Consider the following 26693-nt stretch of genomic DNA (forward strand, 5'->3'; position numbering starts at 1 on the left):
TACTATTTCTTTCAAAAACAACGGTTTTGGCAGTACTGTATTACTTAAATGATAAATAATAGAGAGCGCACATTTGCTGCGCTCGTTTTCATCATAGTATTTGGCCAAGACATAAAAGTTGTTCAGTCACGGAAAGAAAAGACGATTGTTGAAGAAAAGTTTGCTGTTTGCAATTTTCGTTTAGGGAGGTTGAAATTCTAAATTCACTCAAGTAGTACACTGTTATTTTGTGTAAGGAATTTTGACTGAAATATGTTTAGTTGGTTGTAGTTCATCTCCAGATACAAATTAATCAAGCTTTTGATATTGAGGAAATTCTATTTAGGTCTAGGAAATTGGATTCCTGTGTTATTTTTCTAATAGCTTTGAAGGAAGCTTGGTACTTTGAAAAAAAATATGTACAATTCTTACTTTAAAATATGTATAAAGATCCTAGGCCTAGTTCTTATAGCCTAGCCTATTATACAAGGGGAGAACCTTTATAATCAAGTCTTCTCTTTTTCCCTTCTTTTTCCAACTTAAAAGAAAAAAATTACAATTTTTGCAATGCTCTCATCAAAAGCAGTGGCAAAAATACAAAATATTGCTATAAATATATATATATATATATATATATATATATATATATATATATATATATATATATATATATACAGAGTATATACCCCCAGCCCCCTAATGTGCAAATATATGGTAAATATATATAGCCTATCCAAATAATGTTACATATTTGCACATCAGGGGGTGGGGCCAAAATTTATTTGTGATGTAAATGAAGGTTGTATTTAGAATCAGAATGCAATTTTGGTTGTTTTACACATTAGGGGGATAGGGGCATATACTCTATGTATATGTATATTTATTGCAATATTTTGTATTTTCACCACTGCTTTATCTATCATTAGAAAAAAAATAGAATTAACAATGACCAGGACAAACACTATCTATAATAAACAATTTTTATAGCAGCAATTTCAAGATTTATGCATTGCAACAAGAGCATGGCAAAATTGTAATTTTTTTTCTTTCAAGTTGGAAAAGGAACGGGAAAAGAGAAAAGACTTGATGATAAAAGTTCTCCCCTTGGATAATAAGTAAGCTAGGATCATTATACATATTTTAAAGTAAGAATTGTTTTCTTGACATGTCTCCTTATCAGGGGCCACGATTCTAATTTTTTAGCTAAAATTCTAGTTTAGCCACTTTTTACTATCTTGGAAATGTGTTCGGTTAGGAAAATGAAACTTTCAAGGATAGGTCTACAGGGTAAAGTATGTCCTGGGAAGGTACTTTTGAAGTACCTACCTCTGCTCCTTCTCCCTGTAGAGGGTCCTGGCCTATAAAAATCTGTTTGTTTTAAAAGTGAAACCTTGCAAAACATCTTAATGAAGAAGACTACAATAAAATTGTTTTTAGCTTCACAACTTTGCTCAATCCCAATTGATAAGGTTTTAAAGATAGGCTATACAAATACATTTTGTAAATTAAAAAAAAACTATTGATATGGCCTGAAATTCTACTCAAATAACAGAAATTATATTTTCAGAACTAAAGCCAATAAAAAAAAACTGAAAATTAAAAATTAAGGTAGCCTAAAACATTGTTTTGTAAAAATTACCTGTCAAGTAGGCAAATTTTTAAGGCTTAGAAATTAGAAAAGGGTTAACATAGAAGCTTGCCAATACCTTTCTAGAATTTTTTTTTTGTCCTGGATTCATTATCTTCAGAATATAAGACATTTGAAAATAATAAAAAAATATGATTAGAAACAGCATTCAATATCAAAATGAATAGAACATTTCTTTTTTTAAACTCATTTGTCTAATGCTATTAAATTATTCCAATAATTGATTTTTATCTGGCAGTTATGGAATTAATATATTCCAAAAGAAGTGAAAATAAGAAACAAGGAAAAGTTAGAAAACTGAGAAGTGTAGCCTATATTTTAAATATTCACTGTACAAACTTATGAAATAAAATATACACATTATAAAACAACAATATATATATATATATATATATATATATATATATATATATATATATATATATATATATATATATGTATTTATTTATATTAGGTCAATCCTAGGAGCTTGCAGTCATTAGCATATAGCATCAAAGGATTCTTTAGGTTGGTTGTACAGTCATTTATGTACATGATGAATAATGTGGACTGCAAGATACAACCCTGTGGCACTCAACTTATGACAGGTTGCTGTTCAAAATAGACAGCATTTCCTTTGCATTTATAGATTGACACCCTCTATGAGCTAGAAATGCTTCTATCCAGGCTATTATATATCTTAATGCACTCCATATGCCTTATGCCTTTAATTTCAAAATTAGTGTCTGGTGTTTAACTTTGTCAAATGCTTTAGCCAAACAATAATACATCAACTGGTTGCCCAATATCTAAAAGTTTAGTTGCAATATAATGTGACTATTAAGTTAGTATCAATTGAGCATATTTTTTGAAACCCATGTTGGCTTTAACAAAACAGTTAGTTTTTTTTCAAGGTGGGAGACCATTGCCTTGTTTATGATGCCCTCAAGTGCTTTACATACAACTGGTGTGAGACTTATAGGCCAATAATTACTGGCAAGACCCCTTCTCCCTCTCCTGTGTATAGGCTTAACATTTGCCTTCTTCCTATCATTTGGAAGCATTTTATAGGTTTGGGACATCTGAAACATCATAGCCATTGGTTCAGCAAAGCATTCAACTGTTTTTTTTTTATCAGTATTGGACATAGGCTATCAGGACCAGCAGCTTTGTTTCCATCAAGTCTTTTTCAGCCTTTTCTTAATGTCTTCTTTACAAATAACTGGCATGTCCATTGGTTCAGAGATTGACTGCTCTAGCAAAGAATGTAGTGTCCTAGCTGTTGGTAGGGTAGAGACATTGGTACTAAAACTGGAATTTAGGAAGTCAGCTTTTTTTGTATCTGAAACTTGGAAGCTTTTTTGTACATTCCTTGAATCTGTCATGGTGGTTATCATATTTACATTTTACATACTTGGCCCAAGCACTTTTATTTTTCCTCATTGCTTTTTTTACTTTTTTCAACACTTGTGTGTAGGCATCAGAGAGGTGATGTCATAATCACTTATAAGCTTTTGAAGGCTGACTCCTGTCAAAAGCCATTTCAGTTTGATAATTCCTCCAGGATAAGTAGGTATAGTAAGTGATGGTCAATTAGAACAATCTTCCTGATAATGCTGTCATTGTTCCCTCTGTTGATGCCCTTTAAGAATTCTGTTGATTAGAGTTGGTCCATTAACCCATAGGAGACTGGGATGCAATTGAGTCATTGGCTCCTCATCATCACTGACCAGGGACTCTTCAAGATTGTTCCCTTATTTTGATGGACAGTGCAATTTAAGGCAATAAGTATAATGGTTCCATATACTGCCTTTTGTAAAAATAGTTTTCCATCATACTGTTTTAAAACCAGTAATATTATTTGTTGAAATAACATGGTCAGGTAACATGTTCCATGGTTTAATGGACCAATTTACGGAAGAACCCTGCACAACCTTTTTTGGAACCCTTTGCTGGTAAAATTTTAATAAGTTTGCCCATGTGGGTGAATAATGGCTGAACAGAATGAAATCACTACAAAGTAAATCATCAGTGCCTTTAACAATGAATGAAACAACTTTATCACCTGCAAAAAAGACAGTGTCACTAGAAGAGTAATAAATGAGAAAGAAAGCAAAAAAGCATCAACTAAAATGTGCACACATATGTACAAGCAAAGCAACAAAAAGGCACTAGTATTGCCAAGCATTTCCTTTTAAACTTATTTAAAACTTCTCTAGTCTTTTCTGGATGACTATGTATGGGTCTGGAACATTATATTGATGGCTAATTGCTATGTTATGCTTCTAAGGAGGCACATGCAAGAGAAATTTACAAAAAGTTAATTGCAAGAACACAGTGTATGTTTATTTATATCAGATAAAAGAACCCAAAAAGGAGAGAGGGCCAAAACACATTGGTGTAGTCATCGCCAAAAATAGCTGGTCACAAATTCATTGACTATATAAAGCTTTCAAAGATACAATCATATCGAAAACTTTTCAGATTTTACTAGTAAATTCATCAATTAACTGGAAATGAACTTAATGTTAAAGGGAACACCACCTCCTTTATGATTAAAGACAACAGTCTAAACTCTGTTTAAATTTCATTGAAAGGCAAACCAATTTTATCATATGAGCTTTTCAGTGCTGCAAAATTCTCTTTGAAAGAGGGGGAAAAAATGACTAAAATACAAAATATTGTCTGCATAGTTTGATATGTTAACCAAGTCCAATCAATCTCTCCTGAATTGCAGATATGATAGGCTTAAACAGTTTATTCTATTACCTTAAATTAATTAAAAAAAAACTTTCCGAAAAATAAGCTTTTCAAAGGAAAGTAAAGGCCATTTTAAACTTAAGCTCAGGAGATACAAATACCTGTTAAAATTCAAACTCAAAACGGCCAGAAATTACTCTTAAAGAATAAATGAAACCCAAAACGAAAAGAAATTAAATAAACAATCATAGCAAAAAACATACAACAAGTAATAATATAAATGAATAAATTGATCTTAAAGTGAGTAATGCTTAGATTGAATATGAAAATCAAGCTTAAAACAAAAACAAATTATTAAAGTATAAATGAAACTTAAAACAAACAGAAATTAAAAAAACAATCAATGCAAACAAAAATACAATATATATTAATGTAAATGAATAAATAAATCTTAAAATGAGTGAAACTTAAATTGAATATGCAAATCAAGGTTGAATCAAATTAAAATAAGCACAAACAAGAGTTTGGGTATTGCCTCACTGCAGAAGCCTAAAACCTACTGCATCATTAGTGCTTTACTGAAAACAATTCTTTGAAATATTTTCACTTTGTAACTTTAAGCAATCAAAAATTAATTAAGATTTTAGGGAATAAATATCAGCATATGTATATTAAATTGACAATGCACATTTTTTTTTTGCAGTAAACTCATTAGAATTTTTTTTCAGTAAAGTACAAATTGTGTTCTGGCTTTTAGAAAGCATAGGGGTTTTGAACCCTACTCACATTAATTTATGATTGTTTTGAGTTTGACTCTAATATTTTTTTTTAATTTTTGTTTGTTTTGGGTTTCATTTATTTATTGATACTGATTTGGGGTAGTTGTATGCTTGGTAGATTATATGATAGTCCAGTCGCCAGGTGTTGAAAATGTGAACCATACCACAACAGAATGGGGCTGCTACGAGAATTAGCGTACCCTCCACCCCCTAAATTGACCATGTGGATTCAAAAATACCAATGGCACTTGCTTGCAAGTGGTGGACCACTCCAAAACTTGACATTTTATTATATTTTGGTGTTTCATGCAAGAAAATGCATGTTCCACAAAGTTTGAGGTGCAGTTTTCCGCTCAAATAGAAATGCCTAGAAGCCATAGAATGTTTTCATAACAAACTAACACGATTAGTTACAAAAAATGGCAGAGTTAAAAAAATGGCAAAACTATATGGGTCTTGAACAGTCTTGGAAAGTATCAAATGAAACTCAGAGAGGAAAGAAACTAACAAAATGAAAAATAAAATCAAAAAGGGTAAAAAACGAGGATTTTATCAGCCAGTGGCGAACCATGAAGAAAACAAAATATTAACAAATATTTCGACAAGGACCTCCGTCAAGTCGTCGTCAGTGCTAAACAAAAAAAGGAATACAAAAAAAACGAAAATCTAACCTTTCAAAGTTTACCCTACAAAGACAGAACAGACATTTTTCATTTTGTTAGTTTCTTTCCTCTCTGAGTTTCATTTGTCATGTATAGCCAGTGTGGTCTAAAAATGTATTTACTTGGAAAGTATAAACAAAATCAAATCGAATATTAGATATATAGTGATATTAATTGTTGACAGATCCATCAGTTCAAGATTTTTTTTCATTGCAATTTTCATTTTCGTTTTCAATGCTGTAAGAACTGGAAAATAATAAATTTGTAATATACGAGGAATTCGTTTTCAGTGAAGAACCAATGACGCAGAAGGCTTTAGGTTTTTACAGTTAAAGAAGGGGGCAGTATCCAAATTTTGCTTGTCGTGAAACTATATTTGTCTTGACCAATCTTGAAAAGAACTAATAAATTAAACTGAATATTTGATACATAATGATATTAATTGCTAAAAGCTCATCAGTACAAAATTTTACTGTAATTTTAATATTTATTTTCAATATTAAGTACAAAAGAAAATTTTTAATATAATTATTTTTCAGTAAAGCACCAATGATGCAGTAGGTTCTGCAGTGAGGCAATACCCAAACTCTTGTTTGTAGTTATTTTAATTCAATTCAAACTTGATTTACATATTCAATTTAAGTTTCACTCGTTTTAAGATTTATTCATTCATTTACATTAATATATATTGTATGTTTGTTCGCATTGATTGTTTATTTAATATCTGTTCGTTTTAAGTTTCATTTATACTTTAACAGCAAAATATTTGTCTTCGTTTTAAGCCTGATTTTCATATTCAATCTAAGCATTACCTGCTTTAAGATCTATTTATTCATTTATATTATTACTTGTTGTATGTTTTTTGCTTTGATTGTTAATGTAATTTCTGCTTGGTTTGAGTTTCATTTATTCTTTAATAGTAATTTCTGGTCGTTTTGAGTTTGAATTTTAACAGATATTTGTATCTCATGAGCTTAAGTTTAAAATGACCTTTACTTTTCTTTGAGAAACTTATTTTTCGGAGTTTTTTTTTTTAATTAATTTTGTTTGTTTTTGATTGCAAAAAGTTTCAAGTTTTTATGGCATGGAGGAGGGGGGGGGGGGTTGCTTACTGTCCGATTATTCTTGACTTTAAAAAATGGATCTAGAACTTTCAATTTAAATCAAATGAGGTTTTTTTCAAAGTCTATATCATTACCTCTTTGATAAAAACCTTATATATGAACAATAGACAGCTTGCATAACTTGTGGACAGCAATTGACAACAATGAATGGATTGAAAAAATAGCTCCAATAAGGGGGTTTAGACCATTTCACTTGCTGACACAAAGGGATCACAACTGTTTGGAATTGACCTTAATAGGAATTTGTGTGCCAAAGCAATTTTGCATCTATTACAGGGTATGTATTTTAACCTTATAATTGTATAATTGTAATAGATTTCCTTAGTGTTCTTCCCATACAAAAACCCTTCCCATAAGTTATAAACCCCCCTTAATAAGTTATGTCCCAGGGCATAACTTACACCGCCTACCCCTGGGCCCTGGTGGGCTGTGTTGACAGTGGAGTTTTTTATTATCAGAACTTTGAAATATTTTAACAAAATGTCTATCTATAAATTTTTATCTGATGCATTTGGGGAGTGGGGGAGGGAGGGGGGCTAATTGCCCTTCAATCTCTTTTGACTCTTAAAAAGTGAGCAAGAACTTTCAATTTTCAATCAAATGATCCCTCTCTAAAGTTTATACGAGCATCCCTTCCATAAAAAATAATATGAAGGATTCGGAGAATCCTTAAATTACAACCCTTGCCCTGAGGGCTTTGTGAGAGTTTTAATCCTCAAAGACCTAATTTCCAGAACTTAAAACTGCGTTTAATAAAATGGCTGTCTCAAAATTTTGATTGGATGTATTTGGGGGAATGATGAGTGTGGGGGGGGGCTAGTTGCCCTCCAATCACTTTTGATTATTGAAAAGGACACTAGCCCTTTAATTTCCAATCAAATGAGCCTTTTTGAAGTTTCTACGACAACACCCTCTATAAAAACCTTATATGCCCCCAGGACATAACTTAAAACCCTTGCCCTGAGTGTTGTGGGGGAGTGTCCTCCTCAAAAATATATTTTCAATCTGGAAATCAACTATGCTGAACAAAAATGGATATCTCAAAATTTTGATTGGGGGAATGATGGGCGTAGGGGGGGGGGAAGGGGCAGTGGCCCTCCAATCACTTTCAACTATTAAAAAGGGCACTATCCCTTTGAATTTCTAATCGAATGAGCCTTTTTCGAAGTTCCTACGACAATGCCTTCTATAAAAACCTTATATGCCCCCAGGGCATATCTTAAAACCATTGCCCTGAAGGTTCTGGGGGAGTGTCCTCCTCAAAAACATATTTTCTATCTGGAAATCAACTATGCTGAACAAAATGGCTATATCAACATTTTGATTGGATGTGTTTGGGGAAATGATGGGCATGGGGGGGGGGCTAGTTGCACTCCAATCACTTTTGACTATTAAAAAGGGCACTAGCCCTTTAATTTCAAATCAAATGAGCCTGGTTTGAAGTTTTTATGACAACACCTTCTATAAAAACCTTATATGCCCCCAGGGCATAACTCAAAACCCTTGCCCTGAGGGTTGTGGGGGAGTATCCTCCTCAAGAATATATTTCTATCTGGAAATCAACTATACTGAACAAAATGGCTATCTGAAAATTTTGATTGGATGTGTTTGGGGAAATGATAGGCATGGGGGGGGGGAAGGGGGCTAGTTACACTCCAATCACTTTCGACTATTAAAAAGGGCACTAGCCCTTTAATTTCCAATTTAAATTTCCTTTAATTTTGGGGAGTATCCTCCTCAAAATATATTTTCTATCTGGAAATCAACTATGCTGAACAAAATGGCTATCTCAAAATTTTGATTGGATGTGTTCGGGGGAATGATGGGCGTGGGGGGGGTCTAGTTGCCCTCCAATCATTTTTGACTATTAAAAAGGGCACTAGCCCTTTCATTTCCAATCGAAAGAGCCTGTTTTGAAGTTTCTACGACAACGCCTTCTACAAAAACCTTATATGCCCCCAGGGCATAGCTTAAAACCCTGCCCTGAGGGTTGTGGGGGAGTGTCCTCCTCAAAAATATATTTTCTATCTGGAAATCAACTATGCTGAACAAAATGGCTATCTGAAAATTTTGATTGGATGTGTTTGGGGAAATGATGGGCATGGGGGGAGGGGGGCTAGTTACACTCCAATCACTTTTGACTATTAAAAAGGACTTTAGCTCTTTAATTTCCAATCGAATGAGCCTGCTTTGAAGTTTCTACAACAATACCTTCTATAAAAACCTTATATGCCCCCAGGGCATAAGTTAAAACCCTTGCCCTGAGGGTTGTGGGGGAGTATCCTCCTCAAAAATATATTTTCTCTCTGGAAATCAACTATGCTGAACAAAATGGCTATCTCAAAATTTTGATTGGTTGTGTTTGGGGGAATGATGGGCGTGGGGGGGGGCTAGTTGCCCTCCAATCATTTTCGACTATTAAAAAAGGCACTAGAACTCTCGATTTCCAATCGAATGATCCCCCTTTGAAGCTTCTATGACGACCCCTTCCATATGAAGTGCATCTGGGAAAAAAATTAATAAAAATAAAACATTGGAGCTGTATGGCCTTTACTATAGGCAATGCTACAGCGTTGCCTCTGATTGCCTTAAATCGCATGTCCAGCAAGATAAGGTGGTGTTGAGCCTCCTGTAGAAATCCTGCTGTTGGTGTTTCAAGGTTATGATTTGACATCCCAGTTCAGCCTCCATTTGGCATTGGCCCAGTCTTGATCAACTCCTTTCTTGAAGGCATCTAGAGTTTTAGATTGGATGTTGGCTTTGGATAGGCTGTTCCAGAGTGGGACGAAACGGACTGAGAAGAACTGTTGGCACTCTCGCTTGATGAAACGGGGAGCCTGTAGCTTCTTGATGTGTCCTCTTGTGGTAGTTGAGAAGGACAGGGAAAAGACATGACTTAATAGGTCATTTTCTAGCAACTTACGAGTTGCTATTACGTCTCCTCTTTTCCTACAGTATACTAAGGTGGGGTGTTTGAGTAAGGTGAGATGTTCCTCACAAGATTTGTCTTGGAATGCAGAGTTAAGCTTAGTTGCTCTTCTTTGAACACTCAAGTACTTTCTCATCCATTTTATAGCATGGAGAGGCTAAGGTCATGCCAAATACCAGGTGAGGACAGACCATGGCTTTGTACGGTTTTGTATCCTGACTTCCTGGTGGTAAATGTTTGCTTTATGAGGCCAAGGGCTTGGTTTGGTTTTGCAACTTGAGCTTGTGTGTGGCAGTGAAACTTCAGCTCACTGTCAACAATAACCCCCAGTTCCTTCTCCTCGCTGACTGCCTCGAGCTGGGCATCTCCTATGTGATATGCAAGTTTTGGATTATTGCATCCAAGATGTAGAACTTTACATTTTAAGGCATTGAACTGTAGACACCAATCTGATGACCATCTAGATAGTTTGTCCAGATCTTCTCAGCATATAGTGTCAAAGGATTCTTTGGGTTTGTTGTACAGTCTTTTTTTTTCAATATTCACGGCGCCAGGTACTTCAAAGTATCTGATATGCCGCTATTCATTTACCTCGTTCAATGGCCTTGAGGTTTTAAATGTCTATTGAACCTTCTTCTGAAGGTGTCAACAGAGGGATTTGCAGGGATAATATCCCCAGGAAGATCGTTCCAGATAGAAGTGCAACGCCGGATGAAGCTGTTCCTCAAGCAATCGGTTTTTGGCATGTCCTCCTTCAGATAATTGGACCGATCTATGTGCCTTCGTGTCTGCCTTGTCGGCTGGACAAAGAGGGCAGGAGGAATCAATTCGAGAGAGCTCGTCTGAGGGAGGCGAATTCATGTACTTATAGAAAACAGCCCCAGGATGGTGCCCTGTGGCACTCCACTTGTGACTGGTAGCAGTTCAGAATAGACAGAATTGCCATTGCAGTTGTACACCAGCACCCTCTGAGTCCTGCCAGTTAGAAAGGCTTCTATCCAAGCTACCATATCTTCATGCACTCCATATGCCTTTAATTTCAAAATTAGTAGTTGGTGTTGAACTTTGTCAAAGGCTTTGGCTTGGTCAAGCAATATGACATCCACTGGCTGACCAGTATCCAAGAGTAGTCACCAAATCATATGACTCAATTAGATTAGTATCAATTGAGTGGCCTTTTCGAAAACCATGTTGGCTTTTGCTAAGCAATTGGTTTTTCTCGAGGTGGGAGACCAGTGCATTGTTTATGATGCCCTCAAGTACTTTACATACAACTGATGTGAGGCTTATAGGCTGATAGTCAAACAGTTTGTGGTAACAAACTGTAAGTAAGGAGCAACCCGGCTCAATGGTAACTGAAACTGTAGAAAACGGATACCAATAGATACATCAAAAGAATCAGATTTTAGTGCTGATTTCAAATATATAAGTTTTATCAAGTTTAGTCCTACCTATCAAAAGTTACGCGCCTTAGAAAATTGGGGCTGATTTTCGAAAAAAGGGGAAAAGACCCCTTAAAAATTATAGAACCCTAAAGAAAATCACACCATCATATTCAGCGTATCAGAGAACCCTACTGCGGAGGTTTCAAGCTCCCATCTGCAAAAATGTGGAATTTTGTATTTTTTGCCAGAAGAAAGATCAGGGATGCATGTTTATTTGTTTGTTTTTTTTCCCAGGGGTGATCATATCGACCCAGTGGTCCTAGAATATCGCGGGAGGGCTCAATGGAACGGAAAATAAAAGTTCTAGTGCCCTTTTTAAGTGACAAAACAAATGGAGGGCAACTAGGCCCTCTCCCACGCTCATTTCTTTCCGAAAGTTACCTGATCCAAATTTTGAGATGTCCATTCTGTTCAGCAGGGTCGAAAAGATAATAAATATGTCTTTTAGGAGAATGTAATCCACCAAAGGTCCCCGGGGGGAGGGCTGAAAATAATGTACTTTACCCAATGTTTAACTATAGTATTGGTTATTGAGAAATATAGAGGCGTTTTCAGAGGGGATTTTTCTAGTAGTGGGGGGGGGAGTAGGTCGGGGTTTATGTGGGAGGGTCTTACCACGAAGGAAGTTTTCATGGGAGAAGGGACATTGCTATGAAGGGGGCGCCGGATTTCCCAGCATTATTTAAAAAAAGATCAGAAATTATAAATAAAAAAAAAAACAAGTTTTTTAACTGAAAGTAAGGAGCCACATCAAAACTTAAAACGACAGAAAACATTAAGTATATGATTGGGTTCATCCCCTAGTCAATACCTCGCTCTTTAAGCCAAAGATTTTTTAGTACTTTCATAAGAGCTATTTATTCTAATTAACGGACTTTGTGATTAAGGGGCCATTTTTAAAGAATTGGAACAAAATTCGAACTTTAGCTTAAAGAGCAAGGTATTAACTAGGGGGCGAACCCTCTAATATACGTATTAAAAATATAAGAATATAGAGGTTCGTTATGTAAGTTAGGTATATTTATTACTAATAAAAACGTTCGTAAATAAAATTAAACAGGTTTCGAGAAAGCCATTTAACCAATTAAAAGTAAAATTAATATTCATTTATTTTTTTATTATTCATGTGTGGTGAGCCAAAATCAAAACCTTCATTAATTCAAAAACGTCCAAAAAGTAAACAAAAAAAACAAGTTTTTTTTACTGAAAGTAAGGAACGACATTAAAACTTAAAACGAACAGAAATTATTCCGTAGATAAAAGGAGCTGTTCCCTCCTCAACACCTCGCTCTTTGCGCTAAAGTTTGACTCTGTCTCACAACTTTATTTTTTTAAAACAATAAAAAACTTTAGCGTAAAGAGCGAGGCGTTGAGGAGGGGACAGCCCCTTTCATATACAGAATAATATCTGTTCGTTTTAAGTTTTAACGTCGTTCCTTACTTTCAGTTAAAAAAAACTTTGTTTTTGTTTAATTACTAGCAAGATCCCTTCTCCCTTTCTTGTGTTTTGGCTTGATGTTGGCTTGCTTCCAATCATTTGGAAGTATTTTGGAAGTGAGGGACATCTCAAACATCATAGCAATTGGTTCGGCAAAGTATTCAGCAGTTTCTTTTAACAGTCTTGGGCGTAGGTTATCGGGTCCAGCAGCTTTGTTAGCCTCAAGTTTTTTTAGCCTCTTCTTAGCGTCCTCTATACAAATAATTGGCATGACCATTGGTTCTGGGATTAGTTTTTCTGGTAGAGGAGGTGGTGTGTTGGATGTGGGTAGGGCAGAGAAATTGGTACTAAAACTGGAATTTAGGTATGCTCAAAAGGTAAACATTTCAAATAAGGAAAAAATTTAGATGCCCATTTTTGTACTTTTTCAATAATCTGTGAATCAGATTTTCTTGTTGAATACCCCACATATGGTGATTATTCAACAATAGATTATGTCATTGTCCTCTTCATAGTAGTAAAACTTTGCTGGTTAAATCTTCTGACTGGTTAAGCTTCCTTTACTGATTGGGAGCTTGCTCTGTTTAAGGCTAACACTTGCACAGTTTTGGTACTGTAAGATAGATAAATAGAGTAGCCAAATATAAGGGCCATAAAAATTTTCTATCTCCTGAAAAGTTAGATAAGTGGACTGGTTTAAGAAAAAAATTGTATAGCACAGGATAGAAATGCAGAGATAGAAGGAGGGGAGGCTAGCTGTCTACCATACTAATTATTTGTAGATATTTCACCTCTTACAAAAGGATCCTTTTGAAAAAGAGCTTGTAGTATCTATTCTCTGCAGTACTTATATTTTAAGCACAGGAGTACCCCCCCCCCCTCCCCAATGAAAGTAAAAGTTGCATTTTTTGCAAATCTCTGTCTCTTCATCCTGTAGCTTTTTTTTTTTTTTTTTTTTTTTTTTTTTTTTTTTTTGCTTGGGAACACACTCACCTTGTTGCTGGCAAATGCGATTTAAGATTTAATTTAAGACTGTTGAGATAGTTAAAAATTAGTCTTACCTTTATAATCAGAATTTTATCCTGAATCCAAATATAATATTCAGTTTTTGTTACCTTAATTACCTTAATTCGCACTTCGGAGCAAATTAAGGTCCATACTGGATCTGTTGTGCTCCGGGTCAAATGATGGCAGAAAAATCCCCCATCCAAACTTGCAAGCAAAGCAAGCATGCATAAGAATTGTGCTGGTTCAAAAGAAATCTCAACAATGTTAATGGAATGTCCACGTGTCCACAAAATGGAAAGGTCCATGCATCCAAAGTCAGCAAAATGGTGTTCTATAAGAAAAAACAAAGAAAGTTTTAAGAATTTTCATAACGTGATCAAAAGAATTTGCAATGGAAATGAATGTTATATTTGGATTCAGGATGAAATTTTAAATAGAAAAGTAAGTCAACCATTTCAATAATGGCCTAATACAAAAGGTTACACAAGTTATCTGTGTAAGTTTGCAGCCCAATTGACTATGCTAAATAATTTACAGTTAGAAAAAGTCTCTACTAGTTGAAAAAGTCTGTAAGCTTTATGCAGCAACATTCTAAGTGCAGTGCAAAGAGGGTGTCCAAGCATGCAAAGATTGTTGATCAGTTGAAGAACTCATAAATTCTTAATGGTTCACAGTGCAAATTAAGGCAAGGTAAATGTGAAAAGTAGAATGGAGAGATAATACTCCCCCTCTACTCTTGAAATCCCTCATTAGTGGAATTGGATCTTAAATTGCACTCAAATAAAAATATTCTACCAGATAAAATGTTCAAAAAAGCCCCCCAGAATAAAAATATACCCAATCTTTTGTTTCCTATTTCTACAGATATGGTCTTTTTGCCATTGGTGCAAGAAGTTTTGAATGCGCCACCAGATATTTATTTTCAGTGCTTGTTTCTGCCCTAGATTTCATGTTCAAACCTTCTTCAGCTAGTTGAAGCCTGGTAACTATTTTCTGTGGGTCCTTGACTATGTGTCAAATTGTTTATAAACATACAAAATAAAGCTGGTATCAAGCAACAACCCTGGGGACCTTCATTCAAAAGTAACACTCCTCAGATATAGCCTCACAAATTTTGTGACTTATCTATTGGGGATTCTGTAATCCAAGCCAAAATCCTAGTTTGTCCTTGCTGTTTTTGAAATTAAATGAGTAATAAAAATAGAACTTTCAGGAATGGATTTAGGCTACAGTCTAAATTTTGTCCAGTGAAGGGGTTTTAAACCAAATACTAAGTTTTGTTCTAGTTAAATGTCTTGTAGATTTTTTGCACTTTCTTTCCAAATGTTTTGAGCTTCCCAACAATGTTTAAGCCCAAGAATAAAAAATAACAGAAGTACAATATGGTTTATTAGGAGTTCAAATTTTTTGCTGTAATGTAGCAGAGCAATTGATGTAATGACTTGACAACAATTGATGTAATGATGTGTGATAGAAAACCTATGTGTGAATGATACCTGGTTTGAACTAAAACTCATGTCACTTCTTTAGTTTCATTGTTTTGAAACAATAATTTTTGTGTAAGGTTTATTGTGTATATGTCTAATATTTGTGTATATGCTGCTGAGTAATATATCTGTTATTGGAACAATGCTTAGCATCCCCATTGAAAAAATAGAAGATTTTGCTTTTTTGTATTCATCCTTGTGTACAATCTTCAGGATGCCTTATGTTAATGTTAAGTTTGATGATTTCTCCTTTACAGGTTTAATCATGCAAATCCATCTCAGAGGATCTGACTCTAACACCCGAGTCATCAATTGTGATGAAGGTGACTGTCTCATTGCTCTAAAGGTACTTCTGATATTTATCCTAGCCTCTTATTTTTGGAACTGTTAAGCTTCAGTCATGACTGAAAATACAACAATCACAATGTTATATTTTATCTATTATAGAATGAATCTGGAATAAGCCAAGAGCTTGTTACAAGTATTCTTAGCCATTATTCAACAAATTAAAATGATGATGTCCTTTTTATTCATCTAAGCTGAATCATGGACTTTAGATGAAATTCTTGTCAGATTTCTTGCCCCTTAAGTTTGATCCATTTACTATGGTTATTGTACGAGTCACCTTTTTTCTTCTTTTTTTTTGATTTCATAGAATTTACCCTTTGTAATAAGAGAAAATTGAAATATTTGGTCCAAATTATTATTATGAAATTAATGTGCATAGGACAAAAATTAGAAAATTTATTACATGTGGTTCATTAATAGACCTATAGGTTGTTTTATTATATATTTGTTATAAGTAGATTTACTAAGCAACTACAAGCTAGTAAGTAAGCACGGAGCTATTTAATGAAGAAACAGTTTCTTCTTTTTCAGCATTTTCTTCTTTTCTCTCTTTTTAGCTGAGTTGAAGTCTACACTCAGTAGATTTACTGTATGTAAATTTATTATATGTTATTTATTATGCATATGACTTGTCTATTTTAAAATTATAGCTTGTGTATACATAGCATTTTCTGGGGTCTATGGTGAACTGTATGTTGCAATCCATTAAAAAATATAGTTGCTACAAACTAGTAAGTTTGTATTGCTACAACTACAAATATACTACAAACTAGTAAGTAAATCCACAACTAGTTGATAAAGAAACAGGTCTGTATTAGAGAGAATTTTTACAGTAAGTGTTAAATACATTAAATGTGTTCAGGAAGCAAAATAAACACATTTTCGACAAAGGTATAGAATGTTGGAATTCAAGACTAATTTTTAAGGGAATGAACACAAGCACAACAAAGAAATGGTTTTACACACAATTTGGCTTTGTCTTGAGAACTTATCTTGAATTTGGGTTATTTGTACTGGCTAAAGGCATTTGGATGTTGCTGCTTTGACTTTTTGATTACCACAAACTGTCTATTTTGTTGCCCTTCTTTGTGTTTTTTTCTTACACAGTGACTCCTTGTCTGTTTGTTTTTCTTCTTTTTTTAATAAACAGCTTAGTTGCAGCTGAGTAATGAACAGGACCATCTTTTACCTTCTGATCACTTTACTTTTGCTCGGCTGTATTATAAACTGCTCTGGGAATGTACATCCTTTTCTTGTTTTTACCTACCATGAAATAATGAGGATACAATATCATACTCAAAAGAATCCTCGTTGAAGATGTTGAGAAGATTACATTTACAGTAAATGAAATAACAGAATAACCGTATATCAGATGCATGGCTAAGCTTTCTTTATTTTCGATTCTTTAAACTTTTTTATTCTGTGACTTTGAAGTGAGCATTTGCTAAGTGTGGTGTGGAAAATCATTCTGGTAACCTTGATGTAAATTAAGCATTGTGATTGAGTTCAACATTCCCTGAAAGTTCAAACTTGATACCCTACCTGTTCTTAAGATATTTCATGCATGCCCTTTTGACAGCTTGAATGCAAATAGTGTTTTTTGATTCATTTAAGCATTCTCTGAAATTTTCAACTAAATCCCATTAGGAATTCTTAAGATATTACCAGTATGCATTTATGAGAATCTGGTTGCACTGTGCCTTTTTTTAAATGTAACGTTCCCTGGATTTTCAATTTGTTAACTTTAACCACACTCCTAAAGTGTTTTATTAAACAAGAAGAAATAACTCGTATACACTATCTATTCGAGGCTTGGCTAGTCCCGGGTAATTTTCTTCTGCTTGATTGTATAAAGTTGAGGCTAAATGAACCTTGCAACTTGAGAAGGCTGCAAAACAACAGCCTTTGAGCACACTTTCACCACATTCGCTTGCTCATTTCTCAGCACATCTCTAGGAAAAAGTAGTGATGTGTTCCGAAATGAGCGAGCAGATAGACCACAACGATTCAATGTTGGAAATCTTAAGTGTTTGAGCCTAAAGGCTGTCATATCTGGATATGCGGACACTTTTTCTTTGCTTCAATGGTCCCCAAATTTGATAGGTGACGCTGAGGAGGAATGTGACAAAATGTGCCATTCAGTTCAAAATTAGTGTTCTACAGTTCGAGAAAGGAAACAAGATGTTGTGATCAGGGTTGGAGAGGTAGATTTACTTTTATTTCAAGTACATTAAAAAAGGTTTAAATACAATGTTCAAAATGTTGGATGGCAATAGGATAATTTATAGTAATTCTTAAATGATTTGAGAGTAATCAGAAAAATGCGAGGTGCTGCACCAACAAGTTTTTTAACTTTACTCTTTTTGAGTGCAAATTCATTCATTGTGGGAGTCACTCTGCTTGCTTGAAACGTTGACCTTTGTAACACAATTGCTGCGGTGAGACAATTGCTCAGCTCTTTGTTGGCTGTTTTCCAATTTGGAGAGCAGGTGTGCGGATAATTCTAAGGAACTGTGCTCATTAAGCACATACTATAAAATAGGAATTCAAACTTTCAATGTAAAGTTTCTATTCTATTTTTTTTATGCTATTTGCGAAAATATCGAATATAGCAGTTTAAAAAGCAACCATAAAATTGGTTTGTGGAATATGTAACAAATTTCAGGGAAGATATGTGTTGGCTTTAGATTTTTCCCTAGCAAAGTATTTGTCTCTTTCTCCTTTACAGGGCACCAAAATCGTTCAAGAACTTATCAAAGGCATACAAAAAAAATCAAATATTTAACTTAAATCTCTGTAATTTTTGGAAAACGAAGAGAGAAAAATCTCAAAATGAAGAACAAAATAAAGGATCTAGGGACCGTAGAACGAAAGAAAAAGACAAGCTAACGACATATGTTTCCCCTGTATAAAACTAGGCGTCTTCAGCGCTAAATGTAGAAGAAACAAATTCAAAGAGTAAAAATAAAATCTAAAATTAAAATATAAAGTCTAAAACTAAAAACAATAATAAAATAAGAAACGAACCAATATCTATCTATACAATCAGTACTACTGTGATTGAACACTACAGAGAATTTATATCAACAATTATGAGTGACTTCCCGTTGTTTTATTCTTCATTTTGAGATTTATCTCTTTTTTTTCTTGTCATGGCTTGCCAGTTCTACTTTAATCCTTTAATGTGTTTGGACTCAGCCCGTGTGGTCCATCATTGGATCATTGGATATGAGACATATCCAATTTTACCATTCTGCATCTGATATCAGGTTAAAATAATCATATTATGTAATAACATCTTGTCAATTATATTATGTAATACCTTTTCAACAATTATGGTCATGTAATTTGATAAACTTACTGCATTTGTCTTAAGCGTTTTAAGTTAGTAAACAGATTAACAATAGTCAAGTCACAAAAATATTCAGATTTTGGAGGTAAAGTTAGTAATTATGGTTTGCTGTTTTAGGAGCAAGTTGCTGCTCTTGAAGGTGTTAAAGTGTCTGAAGTCAGGCTCTTTGCCAATGGAACCCCTCTCACTGAAGATATTCCTTTGAATGGAATTCAAGAAACAATTGACTTTTCTGTACCTTTGCTTGGAGGTAATGTTTTATTTTCTTGTATTTTGTGCATAACTGCATAAAGCTGTAAATGGAAGAGAATATTCACTTTTAAAAATTCTTCAAGGATAGCCTCCATTGAAATTTATCTGAAATTTTTTTATGTTCTTGATTGTTTTTTATATATATATATATATATATATATATATATATATATATATATATATATATATATATATATATATATATATGTATATATATATATATATATATATATATATATATATATATATATATATATATATATATATATATATATATATATATATATATATATATATATATATATATATATATATATATATATATATATATATATATTTTATATATATATATATATATATATATATATATATATATACACTTTAGTGCTGGTCACCTTCTTTGGGAAAACAAAAATAAAAGTGACGAACTAATTTGGAGAAATTGTTATGCTACATCAATAAAAAAAACTCATGAGTAGAATGACAGCCAAAATTGAGCAATAAATGTATAGTTTTGAGGTTCTCTATTTCTTTTCTTTCCTACTTCAGAGCAGTATTGTCTTCTAAATTCAAAATGTTCTTTGGATACACAAGACTATGTAGCCATAAGGGCAGATGAACTTGAAAATGCCTTTCAAAGCCCACAATTAGGCTTTAGATCTAATCCTTGGCGTTTTAATAATATAATGCAATAGTTTTCCAAGTTCGTATCAAGTCACTGTTTGTATTACCTCACCCCACTTCAACCGTAGATCCCTACCCATGGTGAACTTTCTTTGACGCTCGAGTCTAAGTTTTCTAGCACTGAGAATGTAAGAACCAGGGAGGGGTAGGGATATACCTATTTGATGGGTATGATTGTAGAAAATACATATTAAATTTTTTATATTCCCATTTTTTTGGCATTGGATGGGAAGCCATTTTTCCTTCTGCTCTTCCTCAAATGCCACCTTTAAGTGACTAAATTTAATAGTTTCGCAAGCACACAAGTAATTTTCACTGTGGCGGGGGGGGTAACTGTTTTCTGGCAAAATATATTTCGCGGTAGACTTAGATTTAAAATGAATTGATTTAATGAATCCATGGGCGCAAATAAAAGTTAAGATGACTTTCCTACACATTTCTCTTTTGGTGTGAGTTTTATCCAAGATGAATTACAAGTTTGGAAGGCCATATAAATAAAAGGAAGGCCATAAACTTCGAGATCTTTCCTAATGATATCCCTAGAAGGAAAAAAATCCCTTATGATATTTCTAGAAGGATAAAATCGGAATTGACACTTGAAATTAATCATCTAAGTAAGATAACAATGGAATATAATTATCATCTTCAATGCTTCCTTCAAAGGAACAAAAATGGGACTTTTAGGTCAAATAGACTCTATTATGCGAAAAGGATGGGGCAGAATAAATAGGCCTGCCATAAGTACATTATTTTTACAAATAAGATAAAGCCTTATATCTACGTGGAGACATGTTTAGACTTGACTAGAGACAGAAATTTAAGTCGGTTTTAACTTATTAAACTAAATGTATTTTTGTTAAATATACAGAATACATAGTTTAAATTTAGGCTATAGAGAAAACTATTGAGCGCTGTTATTATCATTGGCTCATATGAGATTCTTCTGTTGTATTTCCTAGCCACCTTTTACCCTCTTTTTTACCTTCTAAATTTTCGTTGTATTTTATGTTTTATAATTGTGTTTTGTCACATTATATATTATAATTTACTTTATAATATATATTTTATGCTTTTTTTTAGCATAAAATTCAACAAAATAAGAATAGTCAACCAGCATTTTCTATTTTATCATTCGAATATATTGAATTTTGTGTTTTTAAAACGGGTTTTGTTTTTTGATATTTTTATTAAATAATTTAAACGCTTCCAATGAATAATTAAAATAAAAAATTAACTTCTAAATCTAGTACAAATTAAGACATCCTTTTTTATGTACAAGCGCAGCTATGTGGACTCAGGCTAGTTGGTCTTTGAGGATTTGTTTATGAATGTATTCGGCTGAAAAAATTTCGTCTGGAAAAGATGGTAATATCCCAAATGTTTTCAGAATTAAGTTCCCAGATTTGTTACTTACTTTTGTGGATTTTTTTTTAATCATAATTGTACAGCAAAATAAACACAGTTGTTAACGCAAATGCCGATTTGATAATTGCAAATTTTTGTGTTTTAATATTTATTTATAAAAATTGGAAGATAATACTTAAAAATACCAAGATGTCCAGTTTTTGTAGTATTTAGGATACATTTTTTAAATACAGAATATAATGGCTGGGGCTGGGGTGGTAGGTGATTCCCCCGCTATCCTTCCTCGTCTCATGGTTGTAGGTTTAAAATTTGACTTGGAAAGGGAGACACATGTTTTTTGAAACGTCACAATGTTTGTGGTTTTTTCTCACAAGTTTCCTAGATAAAATCGGCCAGTCTTTCTGAAGTAGCTGGATTCATGTCCTGTTGCTTTCGTTCCGATTGGCACAGTTGTGTCTGAATGCTTACTGTATGCCTATTTTGCAAAGTTTTTTTTTTTTTTTTGATACTTATTCTTACTCTTATCTTTAGTTTAGTTACGATTGGGTTAAGGTGGACGTTTAAAAAAAGGAGAATTTTCATGGATAATTCTCATGGTGTTGCAAGTATCTAAAGGAATATACATGTTAGATAATTGGTATGATTTTATAGTCAAGAGATGTAAGAAAAAAAATTGTTTTGTTTTTAATGGTTTTCATAAGTAGAATGGCCGAAATCGAGTGAGTATTTATTAAAAAAAAAAAAAAAAAAAATTAGTTTTGCAAACTGAATCAGAAACAGAATTATCTGTTTTTTAAAACATCGGAACAGTTGTAATGTTATCATGTTCCTAGAAAAAATCAACTGATATTTTTGAAGTTGGTGGAATTTGCGTCCTGTTGCTTTCATTTTTAATGGAACAGCTGTATTTTTATATATATATATATATATATATATATATATATATATATATATATATATATATATATATATATATATATATATATATATATATATATATATATATATATATATATATATATATATATATATATATATATATATATATATATATATATATATATATATATATATATATACACACACACACACTATATATATATATATATATATATATATATATATATATATATATATATATGTAGAAATAAGACAAAACAAATTTTCGACTTTCACAGGAAAAACCGACCAAAACCCCTCGTAAATTGAACTTTCTGAAAAGTTCAAAAAGACCAAAGTTCAGTTTGAAAAAGGCTAAAACTGAAAAAAGTTCAATTTTTGAAAATTGGTTATTTGGAAAATTGTATTTAGTCCTTTTAGCCCACGTTTCTAATATATCAGCCTGTTTTTATGAAGTGACTGAATTCATGTTTTTTTTTTTTTTTTTTTTTTTTTTTTTTTTTTTTTTTTTTTCTGATTGACACGGTTGTGTTTGGACTAATGTTGCCGGCTAAGTATTAGAGGCAGGATTTTTTTTTTCATGCTCAAAATGACCAAAATTCTGTAATTACATTTAAAAAATAAATAGTTTGAAATATACTCCTCAACAAGTTCGCTTCCAGGATCCTTATTATTATTGGTGTTATGTTTCATCTTTTTTTATTTCAATAAATTGAATTGAATATACAAAGTTAAGGACCCCAATGTAAGAGTAGGGAGCAAGCTAAGTTGAAAGAAAAGCGATCACTAGAAGTACCAAAAATAGACAAAAATAAATATACAGATTATTAAAAGTGATTTTTGTCCCTCCTGTAGAAATTGAACAATAGTGGCGTAAAACTAAAAATGTGTTTCTCATGTTTTTAACCCCGTCCCCTGGACAATTTTTTTTTTTTTTGTTAATGGAAGTTTGAAGGTTTATACTTAATTTCTTTTAAAAACGATCTGAATTGTTTTCAAAGAATTTTTATATTTATTTTTTGCTTCTTCATTCGCTTTTGTGTTATTGCAGGTAAAGTTCACGGTTCATTAGCTCGTGCCGGTAAAGTAAAGGGCCAAACACCGAAGGTAAATTATCTTATTTTTTATATTTAGATTTCTGGGACATCTTGTGATCTGTATGATAGATAAATTGAATATTTAATATATGAGAAATAGAATTTATCCTAACGACTGTTGATATTTTTCAAGGGAAGGTGTAAGTCAAGTTTGGTTGAAACAAAATTCGATTTCTTTCTTTTTGAATTTGAGTATAGTGATTTTTTATAATATTCTATCATTTTCACCTGCATATTTTGTATTCTGAAAAGAATAACTTCTCAGGAGAAGAAAGAATATAATATCCGGACCATTTTATTGGTTGTGAGTACGAATAATGTATAGGAAAGTTATAAAAAGGTCAATAAAAAAAGTAGATGATTTGCTAAAACAAGATGAAATATAATAAATAGGTTTAACTGGGTTTTTTTCTTGGGGGGGGGGGAAGTCCACCTAATTTGAAGGCATTCTAACATATGACAGTTTTAGTAGCCAATTTGAGTATTATCCATTCCAGGACGTTACGTGGATTCGGAATCATATTTAGGATAGGGCCAGCCATTAAGGAGGTTCCAAAAAGCCCCAGAACTGGGATGTTAAGTAAAAGAAATATGAAATTATGGAGAAAATGTAAAAGGGGAATAAGGCCTAGACTTTGCGACGTCGTAGGCGTACACTTGATTTCATTTTATTATGGATCTGAGCCCACATCTTTCAATGTATATATTTAAGCCATTTCTCTATATTTTTTTAATGAAATAGACTGAAACAGAGGAATTTTCTAGTAACAGGAATTTAAATTCTTTAGAAACTGGTTGAACCATATATTTTTTCTGTACCTATTCTGTCACATCTTTTAGATACCTTGCTCAAAAAATGGTTAAAAAAATGTGGGGGATGTTCCCCCTGGGATAAGAAGCTTCTGAGTTGCGTCTTTTATGGAACTAGACTTAGGCAGCGCTGTTGCGCTGCCTAAGTAAACAGCAATCTGCTTAAGTAAACAGCAATTTCCAGAAGTAAAGATTTTACGGAAAAGAAAAAGCTAAAGGACTATATTAAACATAAAACGAGCAGAAACGAAGTCATATAATTGTAACTTAAAACGAACAGAAGTTAACATGAATGAATACATTAAACTAAACGAAGAGGAGGTAAAGTGAATAATCGGAACAAATTTTAAAATAACAAACACAGCTCTGGATGAATAGATGAATCCTAAAACGAACAGGAATAACCGGAAATAAAAGCAGGGCTATCGCCCCCTTAAACATTCTAAAGGTCAGAGTGCGCTTTACTGAGAACAAAATGTATTCTAAACAGTCTCTTTTATCGATGAAACATTTTAAAGTCAAGTATATGGCCGGGAAAATAGAAATAAAAATAATACGTTGAAGGCACATGGATGTTTACAAAGGCGACGCTAGAACGGTACTTTAAATTTGTGCAATAGGCTCTTTAATACTATAAGAAGGTTAAGAAGGTACTTTAGTATATATTTATATATATATATATATATATATATATATATATATATATATATATATATATATATATATATATATATATATATATATATCTTGTATTTATTTTTTAGGTTGACAAACAAGAAAAAAAGAAGAAAAAGACGGGACGTTGCAAGAGGCGAATTCAATACAACAGACGTTTTGTCAACGTTGTCGCAACTTTTGGCCGCAAGAGAGGACCAAACACAAACTCTTAATTTTCTTTCGGTTTTTGTGATGAGAATGATAATAAATTCTTAATCGCAATTTTTTCTCGTTGCCAAGCAGTTATACTCCCATCTACGACTTCAATCCAGGTCCTTTTTTACACTAATTTCTGTTTTTCAAAGCTCGCATTAGGTGTGATCGTCACTTAAGTTAATTAAAAAAAAAATCTAAGTTTGCCCTCCCGAGAGTGTCTTACTTGAAATTTGGCTGTGGCTGTTTAGACTTCAGTGGCTGGTACTTGGATTCAGAAGTAGGATCGCGTGATCTACCAGATAAACATAGATTCAATGTTGCACCTGTAATTAAATCAAACATTTTAGGTTAGAAACTTGGTTTTTCACTTCCTTGGTGATTCAAGTGACCAAATTTATACTTTTATAACATCTTGATATTTGATGCGCTTTTTTCTTCTCCCCCTCCCTTCCTTTCAGACAGCCTGTAACCCCAAGATTATAAGCCCCTCTACTCGCCCAGCTCTGCGTTCCTTTTATTTTGTCTTTTTTCGACGTAATACCTTAAATTACGCTGTTTTTTTTTTCTAAGACAACACTGCCTTTCTATGACGAACAAATAAAGTTCAAATAGGAATAAGTGTTTTTATTAGACAGTGAAAACAGATGTAACAAATCTGGATATTTTGACCATCATCATCTATGGTCGACCACCAGTGGTCGTATACAATCAATTATATAACTTTAAATTCAACAACATTTCTTTCGCAATTGGAATAACAAGAAGTTTGTGCCACCTTCATTAGAAATTCAACTCACTTTTAGGCAATATTTAAAATATAAATTTACTACTCAAGACTGAAATGAACCCTGTTAGTGAAATCTCTCGGACAGATCTAGGGAATGACCCGGAAACTGTTTGTGACCCAAAGGTAATTATTTCGTTCTGTACAAGTACGTTTGTTTTAATTGTAATGCCTGAGCTTTTCTGCTGATGACGACCTCTGGTGTGTGTGGTCGAAATATCCAGATTTTTTATATCTGTTTTCACTGTCTAGTAAAAGGACTTGTCCCTATTAGAACTTTTATTTGTTTGTTAGTTTGTCATGCACTTCAGGTGTGTTTAGTGTTTCCGAATAATAATAAGCTGGTTTCTTAGTATAAACCATAGATATATAATTTTAAATGGATACCAGATCTCGTGTGAAACCGCTTGCTATATATGAGCGCATGGGAAAACAGTCTATGGTGGCAAAAACTACCGGGTACGTAGATATGGTAGGGACTGTGGTGATAATCTTCTTTGAAAAACGCATTAGCGATAGTAGAAATTTTATAGACTAAAGGAAATACACAGACTTTAACAAAGATATTTTAGGAGAATAATAAACCTTCATTCACAGAAGGAAGAGGGGGGAGTCTGCATTTTTTCTTCTGATAAATCAGTTTTATATTGCTAAACATTGTATCTTTGGTACATAATTAGATTTTTTTTTAAACAAGTTTTTTCAACGGAAATTAAGAAGCAACATCAAAACTTAAAACGAACAGAAATCATTACTTACGTGAGGTGCGTTGCTCCTGCCTCAATACCTCTTTCTTTACGCTAAATTTTGACTTTTTTAGAACTTTTGAAAAGGGTTATTATTCTAAATAAAATATATTAAATATTCTAATTAAAATTAATTTAATTATTCTAATTAAATCTTGTGATCTGTATGACAGATGATAAATTGAATATTTAATATATGAGAAATAGAATTTATCCTAACGACTGTTGATATTTTTCAGGGGAAGGTGTAAGTCAAATTTGGTTGAAACAAAATTCGATTTCTTTCTTTTTGAATTTGAGTATA

At 33.0% G+C, this 26693-nt stretch overlaps 2 protein-coding genes across 2 annotated transcripts in view; one reads left to right on the forward strand and one right to left on the reverse strand.

Annotated features, from left to right (window-relative positions):
• Positions 1–140, reverse strand: part of LOC148948351 (uncharacterized) — a 95878-nt gene extending 95738 nt beyond the window's left edge. The window contains exon 1 of the mRNA XM_089094301.1: positions 4–140. The gene's annotated coding sequence lies outside the window, so the exon portion shown is untranslated. The remainder of the gene's footprint in view (positions 1–3) is intronic.
• Positions 120–24925, forward strand: RpS30 (ribosomal protein S30). Its single transcript, XM_089094304.1, has 5 exons — positions 120–231; positions 15436–15524; positions 18996–19128; positions 23131–23186; positions 24751–24925. Exons 2-5 carry the CDS (start codon positions 15444–15446, stop codon positions 24874–24876), a joined length of 396 nt encoding a protein of 131 aa, XP_088950430.1. The 5' UTR covers positions 120–231; positions 15436–15443; the 3' UTR covers positions 24877–24925.
• Positions 24926–26693: the final 1768 nt, after the last annotated feature.

Source organism: Artemia sp. Qi Xiang Cuo, chromosome 9 (genome assembly GCF_049724085.1).
Source record: "Artemia sp. Qi Xiang Cuo chromosome 9, ASM4972408v1, whole genome shotgun sequence".
Taxonomy (NCBI): Eukaryota; Metazoa; Arthropoda; class Branchiopoda; order Anostraca; family Artemiidae; genus Artemia; species Artemia sp. Qi Xiang Cuo.